We start from the raw sequence: 20014 nt of genomic DNA on the forward strand, positions 1-20014 counted from the left end.
GACGCAGCCTTTTAAAGGCATTTTTCTGCTGAGAACTGGAGATTTCTTGCTCGTTTAGATTTGAATATTGTTCTGTGGAGAAGATCAATCATGGCCCTACATGGCTCCTGGAGCACTCTTGCTTTACAGTAAGTGATTCTGGAATTTGACACCACAACTGTCAGTGTCCTGCATATCACATGACCCTTGTTTTGATAAGTACATTATGAGGATGGGCACAAGTGTCATTTTTCAATTCTGGAGCCTGCCAACAGCATTCCCCTTGCCAAGGGTTTATGAGAGGGTGCTAATTTCCCTGCCTGAAAACAGAGATCATTAACACCTCCAGAGCACTGAGTTGAAGGCAGCTGGTCTGAAGCTTGAAGGTCTAATAATGCCAGCCCAAGTGCATCAAGGTAAAAGCTGAGATCTACAGATGGGGTTAAGATGCTGGCTGGAAGTAGGTGCAGAGCATACTGGGATCAGGTATGCCATGTGTCAAAAATGTGTGCAGGATCCACAGAAGAGAAGTTCAGCAAACAGCTGAGCACAAGAGCAATCTAAGCTCCTGCCCTTTTGCTCCCTTGCAAAAATTTTTTGAATAATTCTTTTTTTTTTTTTTTTTTTTTTTTGGCTACAGGTCCTGTGAAAATAAGTTGTTTTGATCAAAGCCATTGCTTCAGGCTTAATGGTTCTTCTCACTAGACCTTTGTCTTTCACAGTAATATCACACCCACTAACATCACAGGATGGACATCCAACCACAGATGTGAATCCCTCCCAGGGTGACTTCCATACCTCTCAGCCTAGTTTGTCTTATCCGTGTGAGTCGAACCCCCAGTGAATCTGACATTGTGCCATTAAAGTTCCTCTGTCCTCAAGGCTAAATTTATTCATCTAGCTGACACTTTTCTCCAAAGTGACTTTCAGCGTTAAACAATTTACAATTATTTATCCCTTTATACAGCTGGTCAATTTTACTGGAGCAGTTCAGGGTCAATTCCTTGCTCAAGGGTACTACAACTGGAGGTTAGATTCAAACCTGATACCAGCTGTCTCTGGTACAACTGAATGGTGCTAATTTGAGAGGTATATCGACATCCAGCATGTCGGCACCCACCACCCTTGCATGAGCACGGGTGGCTTTGTGGATTTATTTGGATTTATTTGTCATACTGGTCCACCAAAGTTCTGTGTCTCAGGCTGTTTCCCCAAGAGGCAGATGCATAAATGGCAGCTGGCTGCAATCTAGGCTGCAGCACAGAGACCACGACTAGACCCATTTGTTTAACATCCAGTCTTTGTGTTTATCTTGGAAGCCTATTTGCACACAACTTATCTTGTGTGGAGAGGCTGAACTGCATGTTTCTCTTATTAAGTGTCTGTATTTAGTGTCTGAAAGATGGCAAGGCTTGAAGTATCATCTCCTTGTAAGGACTTTTCTACTCTGCTCAAAACGTTTATACAGCGAGAAAATTCATTGGTTTAAAGCTCCAAATTGATTCACGTTCCACTCATTATTGTACGCCTGCGGTAAACTGGATTTAAACAAATACATTGCCTTTTTAGTTGTTGCTGTCCTTTGGAGTAGCTTGATGTGGACAGTTGTCATGGATTCAGACTAAACCTGATGGAATTTCTTTTGAAGAACAACTCTTTTCCTCAACATTTCCAAAACAATCATTTCAACCACTGGAAACAATAATTCAACAGTTTTTTGGGATCTGTAGATGTCACAGTTTGTGTCGCTACCAGTATTTCTGAAAGCGAAAGCCCCCCCCACCCCTGCCAGCCCCTTTAGGTGTTGGATGGAGAGGTGAGTCTCATCAGTCTTACCTGGCACAGTGGTAACCTCAGTTGGTTCTCAGGTGGTCTGGGGTCTCAAGGAACTCTGGGTATTGTCCTGGGGTGCAGAAAAATGTCCTCTGTCCAGTGGGATGTCGAGCGTCTCTGGCAGCCTGTCTGAACATGTCCCAGAGTTTAAGGGAGGCAAAGCTGGGGGGTGGGGGCGGGGTGCAGTGGCTGAACCAGGGGGAAGATGTAAAAGCTGGAGAGGCGGTGGTGGGAGGGGCTGTGGTCCTCCACAGAGAACTCCCACTCTTTGGAGAGGGCCGCCCCCTTCTTACCTGCCGCATTCCAGGACCACTGCAGTCTCCCGCTGCGTGCTGATCTGCTGTGTGTCTGTTTGTTATGATGACAAGTTCCAAGTGCAGGCTGCCATGGAAGGCTAAACGGGCCACATGTATTTCCAGGCATCAAGACAAATGCACAGCAGCTACCAGCGAGCTTGTGTTGGGGTGGCAGGAAGCGATGTGATATTGATGATCTGCTTTGGTAGGGTATTGGAGCCATCACTGTGCACCAACTGGAAGGAAACCCTTTGTATTTTTCATTTAAAAAAAAAAAAAAGAAAAAAAAAGATATGTACTGCATCAAGCAATCAAGGCTACCCCCCAATACTTTTATGCTTTTTCCAAGTACGTGGTCTTTGGGATTGTTTCAAATGTGGAGGCAAATGAACTGATCCCATGACTTTACAGTGCTGTGGTAGAACATACTGCATGAGCAACCATGTCCCTGACTTTCTGCATGGGCCGTACCAAAATCACTTCTCCAGTCAAGTTTCTGCTTGTTACCATGGCAACCAGCAAGCTACGAGATTAGCTACTTGCTGGCTAGCAAGCAGATGTTCTCACATTCGGGGTGTCTACACTCACATTTTCTGCACATGTCTATGTCTACATGTGAATTGCACAGTAACAAACATCCTGTTTCCTAGGAACTGCAGATGAGCATTTGATATGCTCAAGTGTCCCCTGTGCAGATGTCTGTGACCCTCGCTCAAGGGTTGGTGGGAATTTTCCTCTGACTTTTTCAGGGAGTGTTTTCTACTGACCAGGGGAAAAAAATGAGCCCCTTGTTGGAGCTCCTTCTTCCTTATAAGGCACTCAGCCGGCCGCACGCACGGGCGAAACGCTCTGTGAAAGGGCATTTTTTTTAAAATGGCTGCTTTGGCAGAGCACAAGGCCAAAGCATGGTTCTGATGCACGAAGATTTTGTTCGCACCTGCTGGATGTGGGGGCCTGGGGAGGGAGGGATTTGCTCTTGGCTAGCAGCCTCCTAGCACAAAGCCCCCGGTATGCTAATACTCAAACGTTGCACAGCAGAAGGCCACGGCGAATGAGACAGTGGCGATTTCATGAAACGCATCACCTGACTGGGGATCACCAAGTCTCGCTGCACTTGCTTCATCCGGGTTCTGCTTTTGTAACAGGAGCCACCGGCCAATTGGTGTGGACATGCCAATGCCAGTATGGTTTGATTTTCTGTACCTTACTGTGCATCCCCGACTGCCACAGTCACACACACACACACACACATTTTCAGAACCGCTTGTCCCTTATGGGGTCACGGGGAACCGGAGCCTACCCGGCAACACAGGGCGTAAGGCTGGAGGGGGAAGGGGACACACCCAGGACGGGACGCCAGTCCGCCGCAAGGCACCCCAAGCGGGACTCGAACCCCAGACCCACCGGAGAGCAGGACTGTGGTCCAACCCACTGCGCCACCGCACCCCCCTTATATTCACGCAAGTTATTAAAATTAATTTTACTCTCATTCTACTCAGAGTGAGTTCGAAAACATTCAAGAATACACGTACTGTATGTGTAAACATGACTAACTACAATGGCACATCAGTAATCAACATACATACATACACCATCATGTTCATTAGACTGCACTTTGCAGTTACACGTTCTTTGTACTTTGTGGCTGGTGTGGTCTAGAGGACTTGCTCTGTGCTCTTTAGGATCTTTTGTTGGATTCATGTGAGTGTCAGAAAAACAAGGCCATCCTGTGGGAGTTTCTCATGCAAAGTCCCCTTGTCTGCATCTGTCGCACTGTCTCTCCCCCGCCAAGGGAGGCAGGGGCTGTCGGGCCCAGGATGATGTGCTGAAAACCTGGTGCCTGGAGGGGCCATGGGAGAAGGTGACGGCACTGATAAAATTCTGGGAACTGGTGGCCGATTAGCTGGGTTATGTGACAGGCCTAGAAGTGAGGTGTCACTATGGCGATGGGCGCTGCAGTGCTTGCATGGCAGCAGCAGCACCCCCCTGCATTTTACACCCGTGTGTGATGATAAATTACTATGGGAGGGGTCTCATTGCTTGGCTCAGCTGGGGGTGGTTGTCCCAAAGACATGAAATTAAAATCTGTAGGAAAAATATCTGCAGTCAGTTTGATTTAACTGCTAATACATTAGATGGTTTTTAAATGCTAAATTGTGCATGTTGTTTACTCAGGGTAACAATTTGTATACACTAGTGGGCAGGGGCAGCAGGTCCATCAAATTTACTTGCGTTTAAATCCAACTGTGGTACAATTGATCAGGTACCTACCCTCAACTGATACTGTAAAATGATTTAGCAGTATAAGTGGTTCAATAATTGTAAGTAGCTTAGCGTACAAACCTAACATTTTAAGCTGCTTTTGAGAAAAGTGCGAGAATTTTTTTTTAAAAATGTAAATATAATGGATAATGAAAGTTTGCTGGTACACTAGACACTTAAGTTTGTAACTGAGTTTTGAGGGTCTCATGCCTGTTAACTCCAGGACAAAGTGTGGTGATGACCACGCACATCTCCTGTCATCTCATCCCAGAATAGAAAGGATCTGCCAATAAGATGCCATTTTTGAGGATTAAAGACATTCCTTTGCAAAGAATATCACAAACTATTTATACCCGCTCATGTACAGCACTCTGCAAAGAATGACTGAATGCTCTGTCTGGTGTTGTCTGTACATTATTATTTATTCGTTTATCTGGTGGTGTTCTATAAAATGACAAAACATTTGTACAGTAAGCTACTTACAGCAGGGTATTTTTTTCCACTGTAGAAATTCAGGAATAAGTGGGGAGCACCACGATGGTATAGCGAGTAGCGCTGCTGTCTCAGTGCTTGGGTGGAGCGAAAGAACGTGGGTTCGATCCCTACTCAGTCTGTGTGGAGTTTGCATGTTCTCCCCGTGTCTGTGTGGGTTTCCTCCGGGTGCTTCGGTTTCCTCCCACAGTCCAAAGACATGCCGTTCAGGTTCCCCCATAATGTGTGAGTGACACAGAGAGCGTGTGTTCCACTGATGTATGGATGAGTGACCCATTGTAAGTAGTGTATCTGGCAGTGCAAGTCACTGCGGTGAATAAAGTGTGTGGGCTGATAACACTACATAGAGTTCATTGGAAGTCACTTTGGAGAAGAGCATCTGTTAAATAAATAAATGTAATGTAAGTGCCTTGAACAAGCTAATTACAACAGGGTTGGAGATTTGAACCCAGGTCCTCCAGATTGCGAGGTGATGTCTCTGTCCACTACACCACCCACTGCCCCTGCATGTAGCTCCCTCATATGCACTTGATGGGAGATGGTCCCCTATGCCTTGTGAAGACAGGTCAGCATGGGCACTTCTCAAAGCAACTAAAACCAGGATTTGGTTCGTGCGCTCGGTGTTCCGAGATGAGCTGTGGAAAACGGGTGGCTGCAGAGTGACAGCACTTGAGATGACATCCTGTAAATAAAGCATATCGAACATAATGGTCCACTTAAACAGGATAACTGCCACTTTTACACTTGGTTCCCCCCTGTCGCAACTGTGTGATGCCATTAGTTTAGCGAGCTCAGTGAATTTGGGACAAATGGTAGCATAGTGGTTAGAGCTGCTGACTTTGGGCCTAAAAAGGTCGCAGGTATGATCCCTACCTACGGCTATAGTATCTTGGAGCAAGGTACTTGCTCTAAGTTACTCCAGTAAAATTACCCAGCTGTATAAATGGATACATGACTGTAGGCAGACTAACATAAGTCACTTTGGAGAAAAGCATCAGCTAAATAAATAAATGTAACTTTGGACAGTGAAATGTTGTGTTCGCGTTGTCCATCTGCACCACGTGTCCTCCAGCCGCCCTGCGCCCAGTGTTTTATGTGAGCTGCCACACCAGGCGCTAGTGTTGTGTGCTGTCATGTCTCCAGGAATAAACCCTCTGTGTTCCAGCAAATCCCTCACACTTTAAATAAGGCCTGTGCTTGGCGTCCCTTGGTGGGGAGGGGTGTGTGTGTGTGTCTCTCTCTCTCAGGACATAGGCCGTGAGCCTGTTCTCTCGCTCCTACACTCGTCCACAAGCCCCATGACCGGGATGTCCTCTGGACAGGCAGGAGGAGCACAGGTGAAATGAGGCTGCGGTTGCTTACCACAGCCCCCCCCCCCTCTGTCCCCACTGTAAGGCTGATGAAGGTAGTCAGTATAGATGGGGTTGGATTCCAGGCATAGCCCCCATTCCCCTGAAGCCCTCATGACTGCAGAGACAGTCTCTGGGATAGGAGAAGGGTGGCATCGGTGGGTAAGGAATGCCAGCTGTGCCCTCCCTATCCATTCTCTCTCAATACACCAGACCGCATGGCGCGACTAACGCCTCCCCTACTTTTTTAGTGTTCTGCCCCAGAAATCCCCTTTGTACAAAGTACTGCTGTGCACCCTTCGCTGCCCCGCCACCCTCGAGGGGGAGGGGTCCCTTGTGTGGACTGTGTCCCAGTGTACATTCCATTCAGTACCCATGACTAACATCACTGCAGCTGGATGTTTAAACGGTGACGCTGCGGTTAGCAGAGCCTCACACTTCCTCACCGGCCTTCCCGCTTTAGGCCTGGAAGGTAGATTTAATCTCCGCTAGTTTCATTTTTAATGTGGGGGCAGCATTGCTGATAAGTGAGAGCTCATTTTAAATCCCACAGTGTGTTTGTGAGGAGAACTCGAATGCATAATGGGGATTATGAAGGCACGTTATGTTTGGCGATATCGGTAGATGAGTGCGATGGGCCAGACTTAGTAGAATTGCATTAGAGTGGTCAGGTGGAGAAGAATGGAAGACAACTGCAGAGAGCTCCATGTTCCTGTCGGGGGCAGGATTAGCGCCGCATTCTAACCTCTGATGGAAATGCCGATTTGCCCAGCAAGCAAGAGAGCAGCGCCAGGAGTTTGGGGGTGGAAATGCAAGTCTGGATTTCTCTTTTCCTCCCCCCTGGGTTCCACCTTAGTGGGCAGCATGATCAAGCAATGCCGGCGACTTCCAGCTCCTGGGCTGTGGGCTTGGATGTTGATTTGAACTTGGCTCAGTCTCTGTGGAGTTTGCACAATTTTGTTCTCTTAGGTGGACTTGATGTGTGTGTGACTGACCTGTGATGCACTGGCATCCCATCAAGAGTCTACCCTGCCTCACTCCCTAGGTTTCCAGGGTAGTCCATCATGACCTAGTGTTGGACAAGTGCTGATTGGTTATGAGTTGATGGTGTCTCTCAGGTTCCTTCTCAGTTTTTCCTCCAATGGAAGGTCCCCCTCGGAGCTTGGGGAGGGAGGTTCCCTTGCTGTTGGCCACAACTGCGACCCCTGTGTATCTCAGGCCTGACTCGCATGTCACCAAGAAGCCCGCTGGGCCTGTTCCAGATTCTCTCATCCCCAAATTAGCCAGCCAGAGGGACTCTGTGACTTCCGGCTGCTCAGGGGTTTTTCCTGAGCTTAAAAGGCAGCACTGTTTTGAGTCAGGTCCCCAGAGGGAGCTGTGCTGTTCCCTCCAATCGTTTACACAAGGAGGTCACATTCCACTGCCCTGTGTATGGGTGACCTGCGCTGCCGGAGCTCAAATCATTCTTCCCTGTGTTTTGCAGGCAGACGCACAAAAATGCATCAAAATATGCATGTGAATGCGAGTATGGTGCAGAATTTGAACACACACAAAGACTCAGGGTGGCCCCCCCACCCAGCACGTGAAGCTGATGTGGGAAGGAGGACCCCCCCCATCACACTTGTTTTCCTCCTATTGGGATTGATATTCATCATTTGAATGTCTTTGTTACTGTCCTGTCCAAAGCGGATGGGATCCCAGGGGACATGCTGTGGCATTGCCGTGGCCTGAGACTCTGCTCTGTAAAAATAGGCCACGCGGCAGGGAGCAGAGCAGGACGACAGGCTCACTGTGAAAACACCTGGTTTCTGTCATCAGGGTGTGCGAGCGCGACAAGGCCCGCGGGAGGCATGCGGCACCCTGGCTTCAAGGGGCCGTGCCGCAGGGCCGGTACACCGAGATAAGGGGGGATGGGGATGGCTTTAACACAGAGCTTTTTTTAGCTTGGCCTCAGGACAACTTGGACACGAGCAGTGGAAAAAGCGATCCTGCTATTTTAAAGAGACTATTAAAAAAGTTATTTGCAAAAGAAAAGCAGCAGTTGTAAGCAGGTACGTCCTTGTGTTTGCAGCACTTTCCCTGTGGAAGGCCAGCAGAGTCCCTTGGGCATCGCGGCGGGCCGCCTCTCGCAGTTCTACATCCAGCTATGACAACTGTTGATTACCGTAAATGTTAAACTTACGCGAGGTTAAACATACCTTACAGTATATTTACATTCATTCATTTAGCTGATACTTTTCTCCAGAGCAACTTAGAATGTTAAACTCCTTAAAATTATTTACCCCTTTATATGGGTGGGTAATTTTACTGGAGCAATTTAGGGTAAGTACCTTGCTCCAGGGTACTGCAGCAGGAGATGAGACTCAGACCCACAACCTTTGGGTTCAAAGGCAGCAGCTCTAACCGCTTTGCTACCAGCTGCCTTAGGTGCCCTAAATATTATTTATTCATTTCTGTGACACGTTTCTCAAAATTGATTTAGGTTTGTGTACTGCTGTAGTTTCAATAACTTACACTTTTATACAGCTGGGTAATCTTTACTCTATCAATTCAGGGGAAGTACCTTGCTCAAGAGTATGACAGCAGGAGGGCGATGGTCCTTGGATTGCAAGGCATCACTATGCCACCTGTTGTTGCAGATATGTACTTAGCTGTGTTCCAAAATTTTACATTATATGTGGAAGTTCTGTAGTGTTTGTGTCTGGATCTCACGGCCACAGCGGGTGTTTCCCTCAGGGGAGGCAGCCCTGTGTACAGGTGGGGCTCATCAACAGTGAGACCATTCTCCCCAGTAGGAGGGAACAAATGACCAGCAAGAGTCATGCAGTGTGTGTCTGGGAGTGAGTGTGTCCTTTGCCAGTGTGGAGAAGCACTTCAGTGTTGAGCACTGCGTGGTAAGTAAGTGTACAGTGAAGTCTGTCCAGTTCCTTCTACACATACAGGTTTTGCCCAGGCTACCCAGGTGTACTTGCTTTGCATCAGTACTTTGTGTTCAATGTGACTCCAGTGGTCAGGATATTTGTCCTGGGATGGGGTGTAAATGTTGGTATTTGCTCCTCCTCAATATAACCCTTCAACAGGCCCTAAATCAATGCACTTTGATGGCACATCAACGCAAGCAGGACTGTTGCCAGATGTCACCGTCCAGTTATGTCACGTCATATGAGACGACTCACTTAGGAACCACAGTTCGGACACTTTCCTGTTCCTGCGCGCCAACCTGCCCAGAAGAATTGACGCTCTGCTCCTGGGTGTGCACTAGGGAAAAGGACGTACAGCCGTAGCTGGAGTTCTTCACTTCAGCACATATTTTATAATAATGGCACTTGGCACATTGTGCGCTGTGTCTGTCTCTGGGTGTAGTTGTTTTGCTTGATTTTCTGACAGTTTAATTCACATTTGGTGAGAATATGGTACTTTGTAGTGATATAGCCCCCCCTCCCTGTGAATTATTTAATTTTAATGCACTGTTATATTCCTTATTCTTTTTGATGCCAGAGAAGTAAAGTGTCTAACGGTGGTTCGACACAACGAGGCAGTGCTGCGACCTGCTTCCCTAACCGGCTTCTGCTGTTGCCCGCAGATGCTGAGTGGGACGGCCCTCCCAGTGAACACCTTGGTGAAGATCAAAGAAGGTCTCCTTCGCCAGAGAGAGCTGGAGATTGACAGGTGGGCGGAGCCCGGTATAGAGAAGCCTTTTCGCACATCACTGAACCAGGGTGGAAGCTAGAGTCGTCTCCGAGACCAGTCATGAAACTGACAAGACCTTGGAAGTACTACTGTTCTTTTGGCTGGCTGGCTGGCTGGCTGGTTGGTTGGTTGGTTGGACATGATGGGAACTTCTCTGAGATGCTAATGGAGAATGAGTACAAGCTCTGTTAGCCCTGTGGCTGTGGTAAGAATAGGTCTTTGCCAGTGAAGTGGTGTCACATAATAAATAAACTTAATGGATAGAAGGTGGCATATTAGTTGCTGTAACTTGCAATCGAAAGACCCAGGTTTAAACTGAAGTAGTCTTAATCTAGGTACTTATCCTGAAATGACACAGTAAAAACTACCCAGCTGTATAAATTAGTAAATAATTTTCAAGCTGATTTTTCTACTTTTATAAGCTGTCTTGGACTAAGCAGTCAGTGAAATGATACTAAGTTCATCCAGCAGAAAAATATTATGGAATTTCAATTATTCTTACAATAACTAAGGAAAATGTTGGGGGGAAAAATGTGGGGGGAAAGTCTGAACTGAGCAGTATGACTTTGAGGCAGGGCAGAAAAAAGCAAATCTACTGTTATGTTGATGACAGCTCTCTGAATTTCATCTGCTGAGCTCCAATGACCCAGGTCTTTGTGCTGTGCCTCACTGCCGAGAACTGGACTTGAGGCGTTTCCCCGGACCTGCAGCGTACTCGTTCAGGTCACCTTGACAGCGAGGTCATCTGCACAGGCATGTCAACGCATACGTCAACACACACGTCATCGCCAGCCGCTGACAGGCCGCTACATGCCAGGGTGGGCAGAGGGGACAGGTCATCTACAGCTTCCCAGAGCTGGGGCAGCCCAGGCACCTGACATGGGGCTTGGGGGGGGGTTACATGGGGCTACACTCGCCACTGAAATGTAGGCTGCATGTATATGCAGAGCAGCCCCTTTAGTGGCCTCCACTGGCTGGCTGTTCCCTCTTGTTTTGGTTCAGTTCTGCGTGAAACAAGTTTTTTTTGGGGGCGCATATTTACAGTGCCTTGTGCCCAGGTTCCTGTTTTTTTTTTTTTTTTCAGGTCTCATTCTCATCTCAATGTAAAGGAAGTTATGAACTTTCTAAGTGAGCCATCCGTGATAAGTTAGATGAGCGTTTTAACCATAAATTGCTCTGTTAAGTGCAAAAGTAATTATAAGAAGCTTAGTTTATAAAGCTAACATTTTAAGTCACCTTGGACAGAGGGGTGATTAATAGTGGTTCATAGTAAATAATTGATATAAGGATGGTATTATTATTGTCATCAATAATAATAATAATGTAATTACTTTTTTCTGAGGGGGGGCACGGTGGCGCAGTGGGTTGGACTGGGTCCTGCTCTCCGGTGGGTCTGGGGTTTGAATCCCACTTGGGGTGCCTTGCGACGGACTGGCGTCCTGTCCTGGGTGTGTCCCCTCCCCCGCCAGCCTTACGCCCTGTGTTGTCAGGTTAGGCTCTGGTTCCCTGCGACCCCCTGTGGGACAAGCAGTTCAGAAAGTGTGTGTGTGTGTGTGTGTGTGTGTGTGTGTGTGTGTGTGTGTGTGTACTTTCCCCCCCCCCCCCCCCCCGCTGTCAATTATTAGCTGTTCATTAGTGATAATAGACACATGGCATTATAGACTGTTGAATACCATGAATCTGTTTTCTGGGAATTCCTGACCACAATTTTGTTAGTCTCTAAAACTTGACAGTGAAATTTCCCACACCACGATAAATCAACATAAACAATGTCAGTGGATCCCCTGCCCCCCCCCCCCCCCCCCCCCCCCCCTTTCTGTTTGGTTTTTAGGTTTTCTGTTCCAAACACATTTCTTGGATTTGGAAACCCCACTGGGGTGCCTCTGGTTTCCAAATCAGTGCAGCTCATTTTGCCTTTGTGGACTCATCACATACGTGAAAAGCGAGGGTTGTTGGATCGTGTTGGATGGGTGTACCTTGGTAGAGGATTCATCTTGTGAGGAATTCCCTCTAGGACATGTCCAGTCACATCCTTTGGAGTTGGGAAGCAGTCCCTCAGCGCTGAGCTGGGAATTAAACCAAATGGCCCTGCAACAATCACATTTGTTGATTGTTGTACTAAGACCGTTAGTGATTAGATAGGTCCAGTTTAGGATGTTGCAATATGGATGGCTGACAACATGTTTTTTTACTTTGTACTGCAGGCAGAAGCAACAGATACTGCAACTCCATGCACGGATAAGGGAGAATGAACTGAGAGTGCAACAGGTCCTCCAGAACCAAAGGGGGCGCAGTGAGGATGCCTACCTGCTTAAAGCAACGGTACAGTGTTGGCCTGGAAAACTCATTTTATAATGGAAAACTTCAAACGGTTACAGCCCCATTCAAGGTTCCCCCCAAAATCATCCTAAATGATGCATAACATTATAAGGAAAACGGGGTAACGTATAAAATAGTTTTACATTTTCATAGTTTGCTCACCTTGATTTTAAATTTTTAAAAAATTGTCACCTCTGCAGAGTGTTTTTGAGGCACCTGTGGTTATATCAAATATGAGCTTGTATCTAAGACATCCTCACCACTCTGCAGCTGTTATTTCTAAGTCCACATTTAGAATAGGTAATAAGAATGATTTTTGGGGTTTTTTGTATTTTACACTCAACTTTTTTCTTCACAGATAATTGCAGAAAATACAGTCTGTCTCACTCTCTCACACAACCACTTGGTGCAATTTTGAAATGCACTGTCTATGTTGGAGACACAGACCAGACTAATGACAATCCAGACCAGCTAATAAGTGGTATTAATACTGAACTGCATACTTGACAAGCCAGATATCGGGAGACAGAATAATGGGGGGTGTCTGTATGTGGTACTACAGTGACAACCTACATGGAATAGTCATGTGAAATCTGTGTGCATTTAAAATAAAACGGATAAGTGTTGCTCTGTTGCATAAGCAAACTATTCCAATCTGAGCATGTATCTTCTCCTCTGGCTCCTCAGCAGGACTCGCCATTCGATGGCCCGCGGCTCCCGGTTCAGCTTCCAAACGGCATGGGACCGCTGTGCTGCGAGAACGGAGAGCTGGGCCGCAGGATGGCAGCTGCCGAACTCGAGGTGATCCATCTCAACGAGCTCCTCAAGCAGAACACACAGAAGTACACGGAGGACATCAAGAAGCTGGAGGAGAAGGTATGCTTGCGTCTGGGGCTTAGGAGACACCTGTAGCTACACATTCAACATCTGAAGTCCCTTCTGACCCCAACACAGGTTTTAAGGTCTAGTAAATCCCACTGTTGCCTTGTAGTATTTTGTCAGGAAAGCAACAGAGTGAAATGCACCTCGTTTAGGAATGCTAGCAGCAACTTAAATGACTGAATCGCTGTTACTCTTGCTTTGATTGTGACAAGCATATGACTTATTCACAAAGCTGTAGTGGCTACAAGGTAAATATGCTGGTAAAATGAGCATGGTAAAAATGGCGATATTCTTAGTTGTGCCCTCACTCTTCCACTGGCCTTGTTTCACGCAGGCTTTTGCCCTTGACGTCTGGCCACCGTTGCAGCGGCTGGCCCTGTTCTAAAGTAGCGATGCTTCACTTTGTTCCTTCGCCTGATGGACTGTGTTTGTGACAGCTGCCTCTAGTTAGCACAGAGGGGTGCTTGGCACGGTCCGAACGGGTTGACTGACACGCCTTGGGGAAGGGGCGTTTGAGGCGGGATCCTTGACAGGCAGTGCCCAAAGAGCACAGTGTGAACAGTGCGACCCCCCCCCCCCCCCCCCACCGGGAGTGATGCACGCGAACACAGCTGACACAAGCTCACCCCAGTTGTGTTGGCAGATGAAGACACGGGACCGCTACATCAGCAGCCTGAAGAAAAAGTGCCAGCGAGAGAGCGAGCAGAACCAGGAGAAGCAGCAGCGTATTGAGACGCTGGAGAAGTACCTGGCTGACCTGCCTTCGCTGGATGAGGTCCAGACCCAGGCCCAGCAGGTACTGCAACTTGCTCTCACCTGGCTGAACCATCCATACCAGCAGGGCTCTGTGAACACCGCCCTCCCCCGAACATAGCACCAGTACCACACTACACTGTAGTGCGAGCTCAGTGTAACCTGGAAATGGGATGTCCACCATGGGGGAAAAGGTTCACTTCGTTCATTCATTTCCACATGTTTGTCTGCCTCAGTTTCCGACAGTGAGACACATTCGTTTGTCCCTTTAGCTGCACTCTAGAATTCCCGAATCAGTGTTGCTTATTTAATCTTCTTTTACCTGACATTTAAGTTGAGAGCACTGTCCTACAGGGAAAAATAGGGGAGTGTACTGTGTGACCACTAGAGGTCAGGAAAAGCCAAGAGATTTTCTTTACAGCTTTGCTGCTTCTGAGAATATTGCATGTATTAACATTTAAGGCTGACAGCTTGTTGGAGGATGTCATTACTGACAATTATGCTTTAAAATGTAATCATCATACAATATGTTCATTTAAGTGTTAGCCACTTAATTATGTCATTTTTTTATGTACGGTTATAATGCTCCCTTCTGCAGCAGACTTGTCCAAGATGTTTCTCAATGGATTTATGTTTTCTGTGTCCTTGCATAGCTGGAGGAGGTGAGGGGGGAGGCGCAGACCCTCCAGGACAAGGCGTCCCAGCTGGAGCAAAGCCTGGCTGAGAGCAAGGCCCTGCTGAAGGAGAAAGAGGCACTGATCGAGAGCCAGGCGCAACGGGAGCAGGAGCTGGTGGCCACCGTTCAGAGGTAAGAGGTGATCCCATTCCCCAAACTGCATGCGTGCGTGTGTGTGCGTTCATTCTCACAGTCCATGATGCACCATGTTGTAATGATGAAATGTAAGAGAGCCAGTGAGCTGCAGTGTTGCTAAGCTGCAGGTTTTCCCATCAGCCTGCAGGAGAAGGTGGAGAAGTGCCTGGAGGACGGTGTGCGGCTGCCCATGATGGACCTGAAACGGCTGGAAAGGGACAACGCCTCCCTGAGGGAACAACACACCCAGAGCAGCAAGGTGGGCACCTTGTGCATGGTGACTGCTGTCCCCCAGAGCTGGGGCGGATCTGCAGTGCCACAACCACGCAGAATCACGGTTTAAATAGCGTTCCTATTCTCTTCCAGCTCCTCGACAATCAGAAGAATCAGATTGAAAAGCTGAGCCTGGAATTGGCGGTGAGTCTCGCAGATCCGAGAGGGCAGTCCGACTGCTCAAGAGTGTCCTTGAGTCAGGACCACTTAGTGTGAATGAAGTGCTGCGTTAAGGACTCTCAGTGCTGCATCCCGTCGCGTTATTAAACGGGCCGCATGTGTCGCTCTGTGCCCTCAGGCCATGGAGAAGAGGCTGCAAACGGAACAGGGTGTGTCCCAGGAGCTGCGTAGCCAGCTGCAGGAGAAGGATGAAACCCTGGAGGCGCTCTCCAAAGCCACGCAGGAGGTACTCTCTCTCCCCTGACACTGGTGCCCCCTACAGACACATTATTTATTGTTTATTTAGGAGGTATTTTCTGTTTGGAAAGGTTGTCATGAGTTCTTAACTTCTTTTTGTGTGGTGGATGTTTAATGGTTTTTGACATTTTGGTTGAACGGTTCCTGCTCCGATCTAGAGGGTGTCAATCAGAGCACTTCAGCCTCTGCTTTTTGAATCTTCTGAGTACTCCTTGATGCGTATCAGATTTTCAAGCTGTACGTTATCCACTTTTATGAGGAGCTCCTTCATGATCTACCTTTTGACTGGAATGGTCTGTCTGAGTTGTGACAGATGACATGATGATCACATTTACCCCCGCTGATGTGAGAGAGACAACATTCTCCAAGGATTGCGTCACCTCTGCTGGCCCTCGCTGGCTTGCGACCTGGGGGGTTGAACTTAACCTTGAATCCTCTCACAATTATTGACGTCTCTGATCGTGCCATCACTCTACTAAGGGCTCCATCCAGTCCTCGTGGTTTCATCTATAAGTAATGATGGCTCTGATGGAAAAACCTGATTTAACGCAGCCGTAATGGCGTTAGTGGTGTTTGTATTGAACTGCACGCTGGACAGCATCCATCCAACATCACACACTAAACCTGGCTCTTCACCCTCTCCACCGGTTATCTTTTCCTGTCTTGCCCTGGCAACATCTCACTATGTTCCCCTTGGCATCTGTGTTTGTGGCCCGTCAGGGCTCGAAGCCACAGGGGTCTGACTTGGTTCCATTCCTCCTGCTTGCAGAAGCAAAGATGGCTAGAAGAGGGCATGTCGGGGCTGGACGTTGGTCCGCTGCTGAAGGAGATGTCACTGTGCCTGCTGGACCTCAAGGCTCTCTGCAGCATCCTAACCCAACGGGCCCAAGGCAAGGAGCCTAACCTGGCGCTACTACTTGGCATCAAGTGTAAGTGACACTGAGCACACAGCGCCCCCCAGGGGTGGGGATATACATGCCACCCTGTGCTAGGACTCACTGCTGTCCTTCATCACTCTTTGGACACCAGGCCAACCTGTTTGTCAGGACATGGGTAGCATAGTTCTTACAGCTGCTGCCTTTGGACCTAGTGGTTGCAGGTTCAAATCCTACCTCCAGCTGTAGTACCCTTGAGGTACTTACCCTAAATTGTTCCAGTAAAATTACTTGGCTGTATAAATGGGTAAATAATTGTAGGTAGATTAACATTGTAAATTACTTTGGGAAAAAGTATCAGATAAATGCAATTCCTCCTTTTGACCGGTTGCACATGAGGAAAAACAGGAGTTCTTCTAAATAATGTTTAAAATTATGTGTAAAACCCTGAAATGAGCAGTCGTTTTTCTCCTCTCCCCCCCAAAAAGTTTTAAAATTATTTTTGTGCAATTATCAGCTCCGCTTTTGGCTGAATCCCCCTGAAGGGCTGAGGCACACGATCTCTTATCTCTACAATAATCCATTTAGCCTTTGCTCAGGGGAAAAGGCCCTTGTTTGACAGAGAAACAGTCAGTCAGACTGATGTTGGCAGGTTTTCCCTTTATGTAAAAAAAGAGGGGTATGAGAGAACAGTCCTTATGAACCACAGTCAATCAGAAGCCCAGGGTGAACACTTGTTCCTGTGAGCCGGGGATGGGGAGGTATTTGAGTTCCACTGAGGAAATATTTAAGGTTTAGCAGCGGTGGAGCTGCATGTAAAACTGATCAAATGGCTCTAAAGTCAAGCAACAGCCTTCCTTGCACCCGGCTGTATCCACCTGAAACGTGGTGCCATTACTGTGTTTCCTCTTACTTAATCTAATGCCTTATTTACAGCGATGAACTGCGCAGGCGAGGACACGGAGAAGCCTCTGCGAGCGGACAGCCTGCAGGCCGAGCTGTCTGAGGTGTGTCGGCTGCGCAAGGAGATCGACGAGCTGCGGACGGCCATCTCGGATCGCTACGCGCAGGACATGGGGGACAACTGTATCACGCAGTGACCCCTGCAATGGTCTTCCGCTTCCTGTCGAAACCCTACTGCAAGACAGCTGAGGGACTGCGTGTTTTTCTTTTTTTTTTTTTTTTTATTTTTTATGTAAAGGATTGTCACATAAAGGGGGGGGTGTGTGTTTAATCCGTGTGTTCTAACGCAGCTCTGGTAGCTGGAGATCCTCAAACTACTGAATGTAGGACCAAGCTGTGAATCACGTTTACAAGGAAGCTGTATTTGAGTTTTATTTCTCCTTTTTAATTTTTCTGCATTGTTAATGCTTCTGTCCCACCTTGTTTTATGTGTGAATATTTATACCAACTATGGCAAGTCTCTCTCTACCACATGGATGGGATGCTGTGTGAGGTTCCTTCTGGAAGCTTCTTCCATGACCCTGGAGTGACAGACTGCTTGTTCTGGGCCCCGCAGCTCCAGTGTGATCCTCAGTGCTGCTCGACTAAGTGCCTCACATGAAATGCAGGTCCTACACACTATTGTCCAGTCTTCAGATGAAGATCCTACCGCCCTACCCCCCTCTTGATCTTTTTGGAATGTGGATCCAAACATGGGGAGCAGGTCTTCCACAGGTGGCGGTAGCGTAGAGCAGGTCGCAGGTCGATCACTGCAACGGCACCTCTCGAGAGCCTGTCTGTACCTCCCCTACTCCACCGGGCAGTGTTTCCATTGGAACATTTCAGAGATAGGTAATGTTTTTAAATTGTAGGATGTGGGAGAACATGAGAAAACTTTGGTTGTTATAATCCAGAAAAGCAAAAGATCAGGTTTTTTTTTTTTTTAAAAAAAAAAAAGAAAAAAAACACACCAAATGTATTTTAAAGAAATCAAAGCAATATCACTAGTGTCACTGACTGGCCTGCTGCTGTAACCATTACATGGTCCTGTGCAGTGTGACATGTTCAGGGTTGTGTTGTTTCTTGTGAGACCTCCAGGAAAAATCCAAGTGGAGAAGGGATTATACTTACCAAAGTTAGCTAACAGAGTAGTTTTGTTGCCTTACCTTTGTAGTTGCAAAAATATTATGGTAATTTAAAAAGGTGGCAACAACACATTTTAATGACTTGTGTTCTGGTTTTCATCATGCACCCAAAAAGTTGCTGTGACAGACCTAATGAAGAGCTTTTCCCTATGACTTATCCACAGAGCCAGCTCTATGTCTGTGTGTATCTTGTGTGAGAAAGCGAGAGAGCGAGAGATGGATGGCTGGTACCCTGGTTCAAGGCCCATAGGTGGGGAAGGAGGCACTGCAGGTTCGAACCCCCAACTTGGGACCTGCTTGACATTACTCACCCTGCAGTGGACAGGTGTTTATGGGTGAAATGAATGTAAAGTCTAGTCATAAATGTGTGTGGGAGTATCTCCAGTGGGCCTATAGAGAAAGCCATTGTTCTAAGCTTGTTCCTATGGCCATTTTACAGGTATATAATTGCATGTAATTTATAAGTAGTTCCAAAACTTGACAATAGCCCTGATATTAATGTTCTGGATGATTGACTTTACTCCAAACAAAAGATACTGTGTTTACATGTTAACCAGGTAGAAAACTATGATTGTAATCCATATTTCAAAGAGCACACTTAAGGTTCCTTAGCATTGCAACTGGATGGGAAGACTATGCAACATATTTACCAGCCATCTGCATCCTATAGATGGTCTTAGATTCCCTTTAGTGCCTTGAGGAGCTTATGCAATGTTTCACCATTGTTTTAAGGTTGCATCCACTTCTTAGTTTTCCTTAAAACCTGTTTATCCACCCACCCTCTAGAATAACCAGTGTCTACAATTTGTTTTCTCTGCCATTGTATTTATTTTATGTTGTATTTTGCTTTAAGCCGTAGTGGCATGGCACTCAGGTGAATATTTGATAATGGCTCCATTGAAAACCTCAAGAATGTACCATAGAGTGGGAGGTGGATTTCCTGTAGCAAACAAGCTGTGGTCTTTCAGGCTACAGGGGGCTGCATGGCTGTAGGGTTTTAGAGCTGTGGAAGTAGTACAAGATGTAAACTGGTAGACAGTATCATATGTACCAGTCTTCCACAGAAAAGTGCTAAGCTGATACATCTTCAGCCCTGAGATTAGCAGAGAAAAATATGGGCATAACAGCCTCTGTGGGATGAGCATAAGACCCTTGGAGATGGAAAGGGAAGCAACTGTTACAACTCCCATGATGCACTGTGGGCTAGGAGCCACTGGCTGGCTTCACCATACCTAGAACTTTGAGTGGTTTTTATTATGTGAAGCTTTTTAGTTTTACAAATGCCAAAGGTCTATTTATATACTGTTTTACAAGAGGTATTAAGACTGGTATTTTTACATTTGACTTTTTGCTTAAAACTTGTATAGATTGCAAATAAACTATTTTTCTATGAGGGATTGTCAGATTTCACTGAATAAAATGGATATACAAGCAATGCACATTAATCTAAGAGAGCTGGGACAGGTAAAGAAGGTACTCTACAGTGTAGTTATAGTAAGCTAGGTACAGCATACTGGGCTTTTTCAGGACAGTTAACCAGGAATATGACCAGCACTGTCCCAGTTACGCATTAGCAGTGCACAACCCCCCCCCGCCCCAAGTTGGAATTTCACATTCCTGAAGCCTCCATTACCAGAATTTCTACATTTAAGCTTTACACACAATTTTTTTTTTTTTTTAAAAAAGGATTATATAC

At 46.9% G+C, this 20014-nt stretch overlaps 1 protein-coding gene across 6 annotated transcripts in view; it reads left to right on the forward strand.

Moving 5' to 3' along the window:
- cep85l (centrosomal protein 85L) overlaps nucleotides 1–19911 on the forward strand; it is a 54344-nt gene extending 34433 nt beyond the window's left edge. For 4 of the 6 annotated variants that reach the window (XM_018742505.2, XM_018742504.2, XM_018742500.2 and 1 more), the window contains exons 4-13: nucleotides 9795–9880; nucleotides 12106–12223; nucleotides 12908–13096; nucleotides 13746–13898; nucleotides 14509–14663; nucleotides 14808–14925; nucleotides 15033–15083; nucleotides 15238–15345; nucleotides 16126–16285; nucleotides 17168–19911. In XM_018742505.2, coding sequence (XP_018598021.1) covers nucleotides 9795–9880; nucleotides 12106–12223; nucleotides 12908–13096; nucleotides 13746–13898; nucleotides 14509–14663; nucleotides 14808–14925; nucleotides 15033–15083; nucleotides 15238–15345; nucleotides 16126–16285; nucleotides 17168–17331 — 1302 coding nt within the window. In that variant the 3' untranslated portion in view covers nucleotides 17332–19911. The remainder of the gene's footprint in view (nucleotides 1–9794; nucleotides 9881–12105; nucleotides 12224–12907; nucleotides 13097–13745; nucleotides 13899–14508; nucleotides 14664–14807; nucleotides 14926–15032; nucleotides 15084–15237; nucleotides 15346–16125; nucleotides 16286–17167) is intronic. The other 2 variants (XM_018742501.2, XM_018742503.2) reach the window with 1 other exon arrangement.
- The last annotated feature ends 103 nt before the right edge of the window (nucleotides 19912–20014 follow it).

The sequence above is a fragment of the Scleropages formosus genome, chromosome 1 (genome assembly GCF_900964775.1).
Source record: "Scleropages formosus chromosome 1, fSclFor1.1, whole genome shotgun sequence".
Classification (NCBI taxonomy): Eukaryota; Metazoa; Chordata; class Actinopteri; order Osteoglossiformes; family Osteoglossidae; genus Scleropages; species Scleropages formosus.